The sequence below is a fragment of the Daldinia decipiens genome, assembly GCF_022478715.1.
Source record: "Daldinia decipiens strain CBS 113046 unplaced genomic scaffold F4813scaffold_6, whole genome shotgun sequence".
Taxonomy (NCBI): Eukaryota; Fungi; Ascomycota; class Sordariomycetes; order Xylariales; family Hypoxylaceae; genus Daldinia; species Daldinia decipiens.
In genome coordinates this window covers 322,411-338,019 of record NW_026054549.1, presented here as the reverse complement: position 1 = coordinate 338,019, position 15,609 = coordinate 322,411, and the positions used below count along the sequence as shown (strand labels likewise).

Here is a 15,609-nt window from a genome sequence, read left to right as displayed (position 1 = left end):
TGTAAAGACTGTTTAAGGGGCATATCAGTAGTACAAGGAAACCAATTTCAGTTGAGTGAATTAGACGAGTCTGAGGAATTGCTGAGGATATGTTAGAATCAACAGACCTGTTAGTTATCTCCACCAAGGTTCTCATTGCATGGTAGTATATGGGTAGAAGGACTATTGAGCTACTGCCCCCTTAGTTTACCCCCCCCTTCATAAGTTGTCTCTTCATGCTACTTCAGTTCTTGAAAAGACAAATGCTTCCTAAGACCTTTATATGACAAATAGCATATATCCTCTAGCCGTTATTTGCCTTTCGTTTAATATATATTCTCTTACCTATATCAATTACTTCTAGGATGTTAAGGCCGCCCCTCGCTAATAACTCGATGAACCACAATATCCAGTATTGAGTCCTCCGAATTCAGTAGGTGGGACTATCTTGACTTGGCAACGAAGACACTGCGCTTACAATTACTTTTACGTTCTGTATTTAACTGCTGGAATAGGAAGTCAAGTCTCTGCGGCGATTTAATACGCCCCGAGGCAACGGGGCCTCCCGGCTGATTTGTAAGATCATGGCCGTCGATCTGAAAGATCTCGGCCGGTGTATCCTTAGAGCTAAGCGGTGGTATCCGATGGTTTCCAGGCGATAAGAGAAGGAAATACTGAGTGTAGATCAAGGGGGCAAGGCCTTCATGTACCTGCCGACCAAGGATGCTAGATAGTCAATTGTTGTTATTTAACTACCTCCTAGCATATGTCAACACGAACATGCTAATAGGTGGCATGATATAACTCGTTTATCTTGATTTATGCTGTTGGGAAGTACGGGGTGTTGCCGAGAGAGTTTAACTGGCCCGGCGATGGTGACAACGCGCACCGGCAGGACGGAGTAACTAATCCAATAGAGCAGGTGGTAATGCCAACCGATGTTATATTAAACTTGAGGCTCGAAGCTAACGCCGGGACCCAAAGAATGCCAGGATATGAATTGCCTTACCGCCACCCCTCGAGCCCAAAAGAAGCATTTTATAACATTTTCCTCGCCACCCCAACGGTTCCTTCAACTTATAAGCTTTGAGATCCGCGCCAAGCCAAAGGACCCAACGGCAAAGGAAGAAGGTCAAGATGATGTGGGTAACTATAGACGGTAATCCGACAGACCCGCATAATTCGACTATAGTCAAAAGAGCGATCTTAGCAAGATCGGGAAGGTCTGGCAGTTATGCACCGAAAACCCGAGATCTATAACACTTGGAGATCATGGTGGCCAGTCGTGTGACATCGCATCTCAGCTTCTAGATTTGCAATTCAGCTCGTCGAAGATCCGGCCATCTCCCGAGCTGATAAGCATCCTCGAGCGCCAAGAATCCGGATATTATAGATCCCTGCGACACGGTTTTCAGATTTCCCAAGTTTGCAGAACACGATCATACCCAAAATCCCAAACACGACTCTCCCCTCGCTGCCGGGTAAATTATCCTGGATACCTACCACATGGAGAAAAGCTTTTTCTTCACCGGGTCCTCGCGAATAGATTGATAACGCGATATGCTGGGGGGCCAATTGTAACTCTGTTCCTGGGAGATGTTGTTATCATGATTAATGGGGGTAACAACCAATGAATACGGCTGCTAATTCCGTGACTCCGCCATGTTCTCCGACAGGACGACCGCGTTGACGAGGTGGAGCGAGAATGTTATCTTCCTCCCGTCGGATCTGTAATGATCTCCTTCCGAAGTTGGAAGACGGCTTGTTATCGTCCATACGATTCTCCCCGGACGTGTTCCTGCAGCATCGTCTCCGTGACGGACGAGTAAGATTGACACACTACCTCGTGTCTCTGCCTGAATCAGGATGCTGGTCATTGGTTAGATTGTTAATGCTGGCGACCTGTCACGAGGTTACTTCGACTACCGTGTTGATGTAGCTAGGCCAGGTCATATCGCCGTCGAGAGTATGATTCCATCGGCTTGGCGTCTAGTTTTAACGCTTGAAGGATACAGCCTTTTCCTACCCTGCCTTGCAACTTCCTGAATGCGTCTAGAAAGAAACCATCGTTCCAGAAACATACATCAGCCAAAGTCTTCGAGTTCGACACCGCGCACCCGTCGGCTATAAAAGGCCCCCTTCCTCTCTTCCAAGTTGTGAGAAACTCCTAGCCAGTAAGCAGCTCGAACAAGGTCCTCAGCAGCTCACAGCCAGTCCGACATAATCCGAATATTTTCAAGATGAAGTTCACCACCGGCATCTCCCTTTTCGCCGCTGCGGCCAGCGCTCTTTCGGTCGACCTGAGCAAGCGTGACTCCCCTCTCGATGTCAAGCTTGAGATGGTTGGCAACACAGCCGTCAAGGCTAGCATCACCAACACGTACGTAGGAGCTGAGTTCCTAGGAATTTCACTCTTCCCCTCAGAAGTCTAAATGGGGTTGGTTTAAGAATTAGAGCTGACATGAATTCTTAGTGGTGCTTCTGACCTGAAGGTCTTCAAGACCGGTACTTTCCTGGATGAGAATGCTGCCACTGAGAAGGTTGCCATCTACCAGGGTGGTAAGTTTTCTGCAAATGCGTTATGGACCATTAGAAGAGACTAACTCGGCCTGCTAGGTAACAAGGTCCAGTTCGACGGCATTCGTCTGCGAGTGCAAACCACCGGACTTGACGAGGATGCCTTCAAGACCATCGCTGCTGGCGAGACTGTCGAGGCCACCTTCGACGTAGCCCAGGCTTACGACCTCAGCGCCGGCGGTAAGTACGACGTTGTCTCCCTGGGAGCCATGTCCTACGCCGAGCTCAACACCACCGACCTTGCCGGCATCTACTCGGTTGCTGGAAGCACTACCACCGCCGAGATCGATGGCGCTGCCGCTAAGGAAGTTCGCCGCCGCTTCCACGCTAAGCGTCTCGCCGTCCAGTCTGATTGCACCGGAAGCAAGCTTAGCGCTACCAACACGGCCATCAGCAACTGCCGTTCTTTGGCCTTGGCCGCCCAGACTGCTGCGACCTCGGGCGACGCCGCTAAGGTGACCGAGTACTTCAAGTCGAGCACCAGCTCTACTCGCAGCACAGTCGCCAGCTTCTTCTCCAGGGTAGCCAGCCAGTGCGGCAGCACTACGTCGGGTGCGCGGCTCTACTGCTCTGACGTGTATGGCGCGTGCACGAGCGGTGTCCTTGCGTACACCTTGCCTTCAGCCCAATACGAAGTCAACTGCAACCTGTACTTCACCGCGCTGCCAGCCTTGACCAGGACTTGCCACGCCCAGGACCAGGCGACCACAACCCTCCACGAGTCGACCCATCTCTACGGCACCGACGACTACGGCACCTACGGATACTCGGGTGTCCGCGGCCTTACGGCGTCCCAGAACTTGAACCACGCCGACACCTATGCGCTTTTCGCCAACGCCATCTACGTTGGCTGTTAAACGTGTTGCTGCTCACTAGTTGTGCTGTCAGATAGGGGGCTATTATTTCGGGGATGGAACGCTAATACTGCTCAGGGGAAGACAGAAAGAAATAAAAGAAAGGAAAAAGAAAGACTGTCCAAAAGAGTTTAATTTTTTTTCTGGCTTCCCCTAGAAGGAGCTTGTCTAAGGAAATGCTGTTTCGTGCACTGTCTTCTTCTGACAGTGGGACAAAGCCCGCAAGAAGGCGGGGAGCGATCGCAAACTTCTCTTGGATACAAAAGCGGGATTCACGTGTCATCCCACGATTGTATTGTTTTTTAATACGCAAATACATGTCTTTATCTAGTATCACAAGGCAATTGTTCCGTCTTATAGGCATCCGCTTACAAGTGACGTGGTTTAAATATCAGAAATCACACGTGTTCAGGTACCGGAGTAACCATCACACTTCACACTTCATACTTCACCATCCTTACCTAGATATTGGCTGGCCATTGCACAATTTAGATTTTTCTTGCTATCCTCAGGAAGGGTGTTTCTTACCAGTTTAAGTTTTGATCAGCAAAGCCCATATCGAGTCCGTTTGAACGATACGGACTCAAATTTCTTCTCGTCTCTCTTTCGACTTATACCCACCCCCTTCGGTTCCGTGCAGCGCACTTACTTTTCGCATACATACCTACCTAGATAATCATGCAGCCTTGGCAAGCGTCTACTACACAATACGAACATCACCAAGCTGGGCCGCAAATATGCCAAGATAACCCGATGGGCGATATGCGCGATGCTAAGAATTCGGTTGCGTTGTTCGCCGATTACATCAACCGGCTACAGCCTGAGATCTCCCGGCCGCACAGCACCGTTGATCTCCACAGCCTTTCGTCTTCCACGGTTAGCCGCCAGGGATCCACCGGCTCTGTAGATGGATCGCGCAGAAGTTCATCGAAACGGCATCATAGAAGCGTGAGGAAGGAATGGGCCGAATCACCCCAGGGGACGCTTTGGAATCATATCAGTAACACACTTCGAGAAGTCGCGGCTGAGTTACCGGACGTGAACCCCACGGCGATCCAGGAATTCATCAGCGCGCGAGAGATCTTGGAGCTAGGAGCTGACTTCGTACGCTGCTACCGCGAAAGTAGCTATGCTATGGAGAAGCCGTACTGGGTGGCTGAGGACTTATTCTTCGATCTCCAGTCCGTGAAGCAGGGCGACGTGGTGCCTAACCGGTGGACACGTGCGCGTCCAGAGAAGAGAGTAGGATGGGATCTAGCGGACCATCTCACGCGTTTCGTGCTATTGGCAGACAGCTTCCGTAGTCGGGCGAATCGTCAGGACTGGAATACATGGAGCGATGGTTTCGTGAGAAAAGTTTCCTTCTACCTGTGCATCTTGCGATGCTTCACAGTCAGAGATGCCGAGCAGAGACAGGCCGCGCGAGAGGCTGCGCGAGACCGAGACTTGAAATTCTTGAAGAAAAAAGGCTCCCACAACAGCGGCAGTAGCAAACTATCTCGCAAGAGCAAATAACTGCTAGTGGATGCTCTAGGGAAGAGACCAGTAATCGAGGATTACGCGGGCTATCGAATCCATACCAGGATATGGAGGAAAGAGAAGGAAGCGCGAAGCTAAGTACCAACAGCGCAAGGACGCCAGTGACATCGTGACTCTGATGAAGTTGACCAGCGAACAAGTACAAGGCCAGGAATACATGTGCTGTATTCGAGACGAACAATAAATTGATACCAAGATACCAAGATACCAAGATACCAAGATACCAAGCTACCTAGGTAACATAGCAATGCCATTAATAATCTTTCTGACATGCGTAGATTCACATTAGTAAGTAATTCTGGCTTGGATTGTAGGAACACTTAGCAACTCTTAATAATTTGTCTCATTGGGACAATGAACGAACAACTATGTTGGGGAGACGGACGCTTTGTCGAAGGCGCATAAAGAAAACGGATGGAGGAATGATAGTATGTACAAGAGGTGGGAAGAAGTATTCTAGTTTTATTCAGATTAGGGCCAATAACATGAATTAATACAACGATTGGATTCTTGAATAAGAAAGTAAGAGAGATTGGAGAATTGACTGAAATGAAAAACATTGAAAGGTGAGGATAGGTACCTAGGTACATACCTAATGTCTTAGGTACCTAGGTATGCATGTAGGTACTTCTATGTAATTAAAGAGGTCTGTGTACATGTGCATGTACATGTACATCCCAGCGCGGAATGCAACAAAAGCAACCTCGAGCGTTGCTTCCAATCGCGCCTTACATACTATTGTCTCAGTTCGTTAAGTCACAATTTAGCGTTTGTACCTTTTCTCGTCATCATTAAACTTCACAGCCTTCCTCCAGCTGCATCTTATCCTCCAAGTCTCTTTCCGTACATAATTTAATCCAATCCTTATCTGAAAATTCCTTACTTGAAAGTCTTTCTATTCAAGGCATCGCGCGCCTTCAATCCTTTCCCCGAAATTTCGCGCTCTTAATAAATTTCACTACTCATCGTCTCATCATGGAGGAGGAATCTGATATTGAGGATCGCGTCGCGTTTGAGCACGATGAGGATCTTGATGAATATGGCTCTGACGAGTCTAGCTTAGACGATGCCAATGGGTTTCTAGACATGGAAGCTGCCGAATCCGATGGCGAATCAGAGAATTCGGATGATACATCCTCAACCAAGGAACAGTTCTTTTTTCCCCAGTTCAAATCACTACCTCCCGAACTTCGCGCTCGCATCTGGGAGTTCTTCGACCCGGATCTTAGAACAAAGGCGCGAGTATTTCACCTGATTATCAGGACGAAGCCAATCGAGTTCTGGAGAAGCGCAACTCTAATAGAACAGACTGCGCCGGCGAGAGCAATGTTGGCTACATGTAAGGAGAGTCGCGCGCTAGCATTGAAATCATATCCTGATACTATTGATCTGCATCGAGGAAGCGGTGTTGTTCGCTACAACAGTGAGAGAGATGTCGTACTCCTCTCTATTAACTGTATCCTCGGCCCGGATGACATAGAAGAGTTCTTTTCATCTCTCGGGAGTATCAAATACCTTGCCTTTAACTACCTTCGCGCAGCTAATGAGGAAATCCTCTATTCGAGGCTGGCGACTCATCCGACGCTGAAAGGAATATTTTACTGCTATGATTGTTACGAGTATTCTTCCCGCGATTTAATGTGGTGTATATCCGATTCAGTTCAGCGCTTCTACACCCAGCAGACAGAATATGACGCAGTATTGGGCCCACAACCTTTGAGATCTATGTTTTGCTGGCCGGATATTGAGAACCATCGAGAGTTCGCTGAAAAACATGCCCAAACTACCGTTGGACATCTCAAACCCTTAAAAATTTGGTCCATGATCGAATTCGGATATGACGAGGGGGCCTTCCGCTACGAAAGACTCGAAGCGTCGGGCGAGCGGGCCGAAGGATGGTCCTCCGATATGGAAAGCGAGTCCGATCTTGAACTTTCAAGTGAGGATGAGTACGAAAGCGAGGGAATAGATGATGCAACAATTGATAGCGATGGTGGCTCAAATGAGGATGAAGACGATTTAGTCGTGCAATCTGGCTCCGACGAAGATAGTTTGTCTACCTTGAACGGATTTTCTCCCATTCAGGACGAGAACCCTGAGCTTCATTTGGACGGCGAAATAGAAGTCGGCAATTTCTCTAGCCTTGAGCCCGAGTCTCCTAATCATTATGATAATGGTTCGGAGCAGGATGGTTCCGACGAGGAGCCTGTTCAGAAGACCGCCCGGCGCAAACGTCGTATTGTGTCTTCGGACGATGAAGAGGATCCTAATGATGAGCACGAAGAAGTTAAAATGCCGTCGCGACCTGCTAAGCGAAGCCGCGTCGTTCTTTCCGATACCGAAGACGAGGACGAGGACGAGGACGATGAGGGTGAAGGCGAGGATATAAAGCAAGGCTGCAATATTGCATACGAATCGGAAGAGTCTTATGAGTCCGAAGATGAGGACGAGGAACCTGTGAAGACGAAGTCGATGTCTCTGTTTGAGAAGTTGAGGCAGTATCGCCAAGAAAACCCTGTCCCTCCGGACCCAGATGCTAGCTCGGATATTGAAGCATCGATAGGCAGTGAAGGTTTGGATACAGGCAACAACATCAACTTCCCGGACGATGAGATCGAAGATGAAGACGAGTTATTGGAGAACGGCGGAATAACGGCGGATATGTCTGAAGAGCATTCCGAGGGCGATGAAGATAATGAGGATGGATGGTGATGAATTGACTCTGTGCCATAGATCGGTACGGGGTATGAAGATGTCGGTTTCCATTTTAGCATACGGCAGCGATGGACTTTAGAGCGGCGTTAATTCTACTTGACTATAATTCGGATTTATCTAGGCGCTCGTTAGAGGGCTTCTTGCATTTGTAAGAATAGCATGTACGTAGTATGGAGTCTTGGATGGGCAACAGGTCTGGGAGCATAAGCGTCCTGGATTTGGGTTGAAATCGTTTACTATTTAAGCACGTCCAAGTATTAGTGTTTATTAGTTGACTGCGGTGATTTAATCTACAGGCTTGGAGTATGCGTTGAACTTAAGATACAATAATGCAAATTATCTTGGACGGCATATTGTCTTATACGAGTTGGTGAGATCTTAAGAATGCGCTGGGTTATGGGATACTGGGTACACTACCCCTAAAGTTTACGCTCAGTGCTTCATTACCTATATAAACACTATCTAACTCTAATCTTGGTAGCATTTATACAAAGGCCGCTATACTCCTGCCCTAAAATAACCAAAAATACCTATGTACGTATATCTAGACCCTATCATATATCCAACATCTCACAGTTACCAAGCATAGGAATTGTCCAACATGAGGGGAGTTCTATTCTACCTTACTCCCCCCACTCCGCGGCCTCCCGTCATCATTGGCAGGCTGGCCCTCTATCACCGCTCCACCATTCCTATCCTTACCACGTCCACCTTTCCGGCGATCAAGCAACAGCCACAGACCAAAGACAATCGCGGTGGAGGGCAGCGTAAACGCCCAGTAAACCCAGAACCCGGGGTTGCGGACGACGCCGGCAACGGACTCGGCGTGCCAGTCTAGCGACGGCAGCGCGAATAGTGCCGCGAAGAACGTCGCGGGTAGAAACGCCATCGTCATTATTGCTACCGTTCGCATGCTCGAGCTGTCGTGCCGCGTCGCCTCCGCGATCCGCCGGCTCGCGTCTGCTAGGTCTGCGTGCGTTGTGGAGTCTTCGTGCGTTAGGAGTGCGAAGAGCTTTTGCGGCTCTTGTTAGCTGTGGTTTTTTCTTTGGATATTCATTATGGATATATATTTGCTCTATGTCTAGGGGGTAACGGAAGATAAATTAAGGCAAGGTAAGGAGGTAAGGATATGAATGACTGTTCTGGGATGAGTCTTACCACCGTTGACAGGCGCTCGGCGCGCTCCTTGAGATACTTGAGATATTCCTGCGAGGCATGCATGCGCCTCCTCAATAGAGGTATCGCCGCGACCAGGCGACGTGTGCTTTTATCTTAGACCGCGGTTCCGTATCCAGCGCCCGGCAGCAGCGCACTATCAAGCACGAAGTCGAGGACGGCGTCTACGAGGCGGAAATGCCGCTCGTTGTTGGCGATATGGTTTAGCACCTCGCCAACGTCTTTGATATATACCGTAATCGACTCCATCCCTAGACGCTCCTCAATACCACTCGAGTGCCTGCTATAGCCCGTCTCACGCTCTGTGAGCCGTACCATGTGCGCGCGATATGAGATTTCGCCGTCGAACATACAGCACACGCTTAGGGCCGTTACGTATGCGAGCAGAAACGGCGAGCGCAAGTGTTCCTGGTGCCGCCGCAGCACGTTGACGAACCAGGCCGCGGGCGCGCTGCTACTAAAACTATGCTGCTGCCGTAGGATCCATAGGGCGTGCGTCTGTAGGGTCCGTTGGTTAAACGTCCATACCAATACAAAGTTAGACGTTCCGACATAGTACGTGTCGACATCTGCCGTCGCGCTCTCCTCTCCCAGATCCTCGTCATAATCTACATAATCGACGGAGGAAGAAGGGAAATAATGAAAGCCGTCATACTCGCAGCGCAGGAGCCATAGTGCCGCCGGGCTCATGTGCATCGCATCAACAAGCCCTAGGAAGACATCCTTGGTCACCCACAGCGAAGGAAAGGGGGTGGACCACGACTCTAGCCGGCTATCGACTACGACTAGCTTGAGCGAGGCAGGCGGCGGCGGCGGCGTAGTTGCTGCACTCTTGCGAGGGTCGCCGTTAATCGGTCGTTCTCTAAAGAACTTGGATAAGTGGCCGAGCTTCAAATCCTTCTCGATGTAGGTCGTCGGGCCCGAGGGCGAGGAATACACGGCGATGGCACGGAGCTTGGGATCGGGACCGAGCGCCGTGTCGCCATACCGCTGGAAGACCTCAAAGTTCTCACGGGCCAGCTGAGCAAACTCTTCCATACTGGTAGCACAGGAGACCCGGAGACTTCACTAACCTAGTATTATATATATCATAGTTCGAGTGAATATAACAGCAACACGAGTGCTTTTTTTTTTCTTAGTTGTGACTACGATAGATTATAGTGAAAATGAAGTACGGGAGCAATTGAGACGGTAGCTACCTATCTAGCAGTCACTTGGTTACCTCACCAGTGATCCTGTCTTCGGAAGGATGAGCAGCAGCGGGGGCTGAAACGGATGCAACTCAGCCGCGATGTCTCCTCCCAACCCCAGCACATCTTTACCTCCATGCTCTTACAACCTGGTAGCATTGTACAATACTCAATGGTGTTAAGGTCCGGTGAGGGAACCGACACTGAGGCGCTCACATCTCTGAAATGTGCTAAAAGAAATAGTTATAAGGCCAGAACGGCAGTAATTGATGTGATATTGGACATACCGGCTAAGTTGCACACGAGAAAAGAAAAAGAAAATAGTACGATTAATGTAGAAAAATAAATGCATCAGCCGCGAATCGAACGCGGGGCCCATCGATGGCAACGATGGATTTTACCACTAAACCACTGATGCTTAGATGTAAATACGCGGGGTTTTTGAATACTTGTAGCAATGTTACTAACCAGTTATCCCAATGCCGCTAGAAACAAGCGACAATAACTTCTAGGTTAGCGCGTATTTCTCTCACTAAGTCATGTCACTGAGTATCCGCGTGCTTTTCATCCTGCTACAAATTGAGTATGTACTAGGTTATTGGTTTCTAAATAAGCCCGTCTCTCTTTGCTTCAACCTTTCCTCTAAGAACCCTTCACATCAATACCAATTTTCCAGGTCCGCCGACCTTTCTCGTCGCGTCCCAAGTCCTGAAAATCCCCGCTGTTTTCCGATTTAACAGGACGTTCTTCGCCAACGGGCAACACCAAAGTAACGCCGTTCTTAATCCATAACGGCTCGAATTGGCTGTGTTTTTGGAATTCTACTTTGGCGCGGATCTCGTCGCTTGATACGCCGTAGGAAATATTAACCTCGCAAAGTGTTGGCTTTTCCACGGGACTTACACCATCGTCCTCAAGCCATGTGTTGTGGAACCATTTCGTCTCCGCAGACGTGTTAACGGGTGTTGAAAGCTCATTACCTTTAGGCCAGTGAGGGTATTGAGCTAGTGGCGGAGGGAATATCTCGACCGCTCGGTAATCATCCTTTTCCATACCTGGGAATTCCGGATCTTCCTCGACGAGACATGTAGTCGGCTTAGATTTTCCTGTAGGGATAGCAGATCCGATGCGCGCAAGCACGGGGATTGAGCTATGCCAAGTTGAAGAAATCTCGTGCCACTGACCGGCCTTGAGGTATTGATACGGCGCCGAAAGGTTCAAGAATCCCAGGTCGTTCCCGCTTTGATCTGGGAGGTAGACCTTTGCGCTTGAAACCCCGGGTTCATAGACGCCTGCGATGAGCAGAGCATCCCCGAACCAGTATTGCGAGTCTCCATTGAGGATCTCCTTAGTCCAAACTGTAGGATCAGACTCATAACCCCAGCCGGTCCATCGTTGAGGCGGAATTGCCTCTCGATGGGACTTCAGCATGAGGGAGTACGTATACGGCACTAACTCGTATCTACGCTGCATCGCCTTTCGAATAATTGGCGTCACGGACGGATATTGCCACGGCTCAATGACATCTCCTATAAGATTATCGTCGGGATTGGTCTTGTAGCAGTTGATAGTGAACCGTGGTGAGTGGATGCCAAGTTGTATCCAACGAACGAGATGCTCTGGCGTCGGCTGAGGACCTTCAAAACCGCCAATATCATGGCCATAGCACTGTATAAATAAGATACAGAACTTTTAGGTGTGATGAGACTGACTTGATACTTACCTGGAGTAGAGAGAAACCTGCGTTTAACGCCAACGCATTTGCACCTTTCATCCCTTCCCAACTTGTTACGTTGTCGCCACTCCACGAACTGGCGCAATATCGCATGGTACCTGCTGTTGCGCTACGTGTGAGAACAAATGGACGAACCTCGGGTTCAGCTTCGATTGTCGCATCATGAGAACTCTTCCCCACGAGCTCGGTATGTAGCGCTCTACCCCAGAGTCCGACATTCTTACGAGATTCACCAGGCGGTACGGTGACAGTCTCGAGAGCGCATTGCCAATCGTCATTGGGGAGATTGTATTCGTTGTTATCATTCCACATAGCGTCGATCCCAACCTCCTTAAGGGCCTTCACTCCATTGTACCACCAGTTGTATCCCGCCTTAGAGGTAAAGTCAAGATGACTGCCTTCTCCGCTCTCTCCTCCTCCGGCGCTCCAAAGTCGCGCGACTGCAGTATTTGAAGTATTCGGGTCCTTGAAGAAAGCACCGGACTTCGAAAGCTCTGCATACGCTGGATGATTTGCGAGGACATATGGCTTAACGTTCGCCAGAAGACGAACACCATGCTTATGGGACTCGCGTGTGAATTCCCGCGGATTTGGGAAACGGTGATAGTTCCAAGTAAAAACATTCCTGGTCTTGGGCTCGGTTTCGGCCACCGTATATCCCGAGCTCATCTGGAAAGCTGAGCACGGCATACCATGTTTTTCACAGTTCTTGAAAAAGTTGAGGATAGATTCACATCCGCGCGGAGAGTCTTCCATGGTATATTTCATGCCGCCGCCGATGTAGCCCATCATGTACCGAGGTACGAGCAACGGAAAGCCTACCAGTTCGGCATAAGATCGAACAATGTCTGCCACTGTCTTCCCAACGATGAGATACTCTTCAAGCCCACCGTGAGCCTGCCGGTAGACCTTGTAATGACCCCACATTCCATCTAATTCGGATCCAACAGCCCAAGTCGCTCGGGCATGAGAAGTCGAGAAAATGCCCACGCAGCCATTGGGAGTGACGTTGATCAGTAGAGGGATGTGCTTGTACAAGGGATCCGTCCGGTAAGCATCGTATCCAAAGGTATCACTTGCTGTTATATTAAACCCCCGACCACTGAGATTCATTGGTGCGGCCTTCTCTCCGAGTCCAACATGCAGACTATCCGGCTCGTAAGTCGTGTAATGAGCAATGCCGGAGCCATCCACAGCGTACGATCGGAATTCCAGGTCACGGTGGATCGGCTTCTGCTGGTCATCCAGGAAGAGAGAGACAACTGGTGTGTTTGACCAATTAATATCAATTTTGACGTCTCCAAGTTTTATAGTTTGAGAACATTTATTCACGTTAACATTGATCTCGGGAGTAACACCCCCAAGGGTAGGTTCCGGACGCTCTGCGCTGGGATGTGGTGGTAATAAGTGTTGGGCGGTTGTGAAAGTGGTGCGAAACACATTTGGACGCAGGGCTTCGAATATGAAATTGCATGTTTCGTGGCTATTTTTGCCGTTAGAGAGGAGTGTTAGGGAGGGAGTCTTCTCCGAGCTGGTCTCGTGCGAAGTGTCCAACACATAGTTGGTTGGTATATATTCATACTGCTTGAACATCTTTGGGGCTTATACGCAATGGATGACAAGCGAGCAATGGGGAAAAGGTATCTGGGTACTTTATTTCCAAGAAGCTATATGACTTCTAATAAGAGTCACCTGTGGTAGAATTGAGACAGGGGTGGCCTGACATGGAATAGAGTCTCGAACTATGTTCATCGCAAGTTCCTACTAGAGTTCCGAGTAAATGTAGGAAGCACCGTATTGATAACTCAAGAATTGCAGCTACTAAGACTGAGGACTAAGTTAAGATTACCTCATAAGAAAACCCCGATGAAGGTTTAAAAGAGAATTCCTTGCGGAGCAGGCGGAGCAGGCGGAGCGGGGGGTGGTGATGATCCATGTTGGAGAAGACACCGCGAGGTCGGAAAACCAGACTATTATCCCACATGACCATGTCTAATGCATATGTTTACGCCTCTTACTCCGCAAGAGCTTGTATGCGGGGGCTCCGATCACCAAGCACGGCATTTCACGACGGCGGGAGGAACTTGGCTCTTTGAACGTCGCCGCATCCGTGATTGGTGCTATTTTGAAGTTGTCGCGTAGCCGGGTTAGCCAATCACGGTTGAGAATTGGCCAGGTTGGCTTTTCTCGGACAGAGATAGGCCGGCGGGACCGGTTCGGGCTTGGCATATTGTCGTAGCCCCCGGCGCCGGATGGTACGTAATGGAGTTCATATGCCAATTCTAGATCCGAAATAGGAGTTCCACGTCGGCTTGCCGATGAGCTAGTCTCAGATGGGGTTAACCGAGCGCTGGGAAGTGGTCTTGTCGAAGCCCCTTCTCCTATAGAGGTAGCTATATCGCCGAAATAGGGGCGAAATAGGCACTTGCAATTGTTAAATGTAGATCAAGCTTAATGATATAGAACCCTTATGTCTGTTTTGGGTTATTGTGTTGCGAAGAACAAAATATAGGTTCAGGTTAAGTGCCTTAGGTACATTAGGAGATATTTACTCAATTATACTAACTCAATAACAGACAATCTTTTATCATTTGGTTAGCATTTACACTATATCTTTTCGTTCATCTTCTTGTTCATCCTCTTCTTCGTCCTCTTCTTCCGGTTCTGAGCCACTACCTTCAGACTCAAATCCGAACTCATAGTAATCTCCCCCTGTCCCAAACTCATAGCCAGGTCTTAGGAGACAGCAAATCTCATGACAGCCATGTTGTATTGCCAATGTAAAAGCTGACATCCCGTCCGCATCTACTGCGTTTAAGTTTGCTCCCCCTTCTAGTAGCATCTTGACTATCCTATATTCCCACTGGTAGACTGCTGTTAGCAATGGTGTAAACCCATCTTTGTCCGGCCTTTCAGTATCAGCCCCTGCTTTGAGTAACATCCGCACGAGTTCTTCGTCGCCGCCAAGAACAGCAAGATGGAGAGGCGTCAGCCCTTCACGCGTCTCAATGTTTAAATCAGCCCCCTCCTCAATTAGTATTTCGACTATATTTCGGTCTCTATAATCAGCAGCAAGCGAGAGAGGAGTATTTCCTAGCCTGTCGATTGCGTCGATTTTAGCTCCCGCTCCCAAAAACATTTTGACCATATCACAATCACCGAAACGAGATGATATATGGAGTGCAGTCATGTTCTCCCTGTTTCCAGGTTTGTTGACGTCGGCGCCATTGTCGAGAAGTAACCGGCAGGTTTCCTTTTGACCCCAGCCAGCTGCTACGCCGAGGGGGGTCATATTTCCCTTTTGGTACCCGTTAACATCAAAACCGTCCGAAAGAAGAGCTTGAATTTTATCGATACGGCCTCCGCCAATAAGTTCCAGAGCACGGGTAACTGCAAATTCGTAGTACGCTTTATTCTCTGCCTGCACTTCTTTCCGTGCCTTGAGAGATGGGTCTCTTTTATCCTGTTCCACCCGCTCAACTATCTCGTCCCCGCCATGGGTTTTCCCTCTTAGCATTTCTTTTACCAACTCATGGTCCATCTGACATGCTGCCTCTAAAGGGGTCCATCCATCTTCGTCGACCATATCAATTTCAGCACCTTGCTCGAGGAGTAGTCGTACCATATCATCCCGTCCACTCAATGCAGCGGCGTGAAGCGGCGTACACCGGAATGAGTCCTCGGGGTTAACTTCTGTAGTTTTATCAAGTAGAAGCCTCATGATTTCTTCAACCCCATCGTAAGCAGTGGCGTGAAGCGGAGTTACACCATTTCGATTACCTAAATCAGGCCTCGCCCCTCGATTTAGAAGCAACTTCACTGTGTCTTTATATTCACCTGGCGC

The 15,609-nt window shown here is 49.1% G+C and overlaps 4 protein-coding genes and 1 non-coding gene across 5 annotated transcripts; 3 read left to right on the top strand and 2 right to left on the bottom strand.

Annotated features, from left to right (window-relative positions):
- Positions 1-2,291: 2,291 nt before the first annotated feature.
- Positions 2,292-3,840, top strand: F4813DRAFT_349861 (Deuterolysin metalloprotease family-domain-containing protein). The gene is made up of 3 exons (XM_049242233.1): positions 2,292-2,407; positions 2,466-2,527; positions 2,584-3,840. The coding sequence occupies exons 2-3, from the start codon at positions 2,497-2,499 to the stop codon at positions 3,411-3,413; spliced, it is 861 nt and encodes a 286-aa protein (XP_049102376.1). The 5' UTR covers positions 2,292-2,407; positions 2,466-2,496; the 3' UTR covers positions 3,414-3,840.
- Positions 3,841-3,998: 158 nt separating this feature from the next.
- Positions 3,999-4,974, top strand: F4813DRAFT_293758 (uncharacterized protein). The gene has a single exon (XM_049240661.1). It carries the CDS (start codon positions 4,089-4,091, stop codon positions 4,923-4,925), a length of 837 nt encoding a protein of 278 aa, XP_049102375.1. The 5' UTR covers positions 3,999-4,088; the 3' UTR covers positions 4,926-4,974.
- Positions 4,975-5,640: 666 nt separating this feature from the next.
- F4813DRAFT_293744 (uncharacterized protein) lies at positions 5,641-8,048 on the top strand. The gene has a single exon (XM_049240660.1). It carries the CDS (start codon positions 5,925-5,927, stop codon positions 7,659-7,661), a length of 1,737 nt encoding a protein of 578 aa, XP_049102374.1. The 5' UTR covers positions 5,641-5,924; the 3' UTR covers positions 7,662-8,048.
- Positions 8,049-8,277: 229 nt separating this feature from the next.
- On the bottom strand, positions 8,278-13,358 carry F4813DRAFT_379221 (glycoside hydrolase family 31 protein; the record flags this gene model as incomplete). Its single annotated transcript, XM_049245425.1, has 5 exons — positions 8,278-8,676; positions 8,823-8,935; positions 8,978-9,871; positions 10,681-11,698; positions 11,754-13,358. The coding sequence occupies 5 exons, from the start codon at positions 13,356-13,358 to the stop codon at positions 8,278-8,280; spliced, it is 4,029 nt and encodes a 1,342-aa protein (XP_049102373.1).
- F4813DRAFT_t40 lies at positions 10,378-10,448 on the bottom strand. Its single transcript has one exon. It is a non-coding gene; the product is annotated as a tRNA-Gly (tRNA).
- Positions 13,359-15,609: the final 2,251 nt, after the last annotated feature.

What these genes read in the sequence shown, in the direction of transcription:
- F4813DRAFT_293744 (XM_049240660.1), top strand. Translation starts at nt 5,925, where the DNA reads ATGGAGGAGGAATCTGATATTGAGGATCGCGTCGCGTTTGAGCACGAT.
- F4813DRAFT_293758 (XM_049240661.1), top strand. Translation starts at nt 4,089, where the DNA reads ATGCAGCCTTGGCAAGCGTCTACTACACAATACGAACATCACCAAGCT.
- F4813DRAFT_349861 (XM_049242233.1), top strand. Translation starts at nt 2,497, where the DNA reads ATGAGAATGCTGCCACTGAGAAGGTTGCCAT. An exon ending in GCCACTGAGAAGGTTGCCAT is followed by an intron (nt 2,528 to 2,583) that starts CTACCAGGGTGG and finishes GAAGAGACTAAC; the next exon opens with TCGGCCTGCTAGGTAACAAG.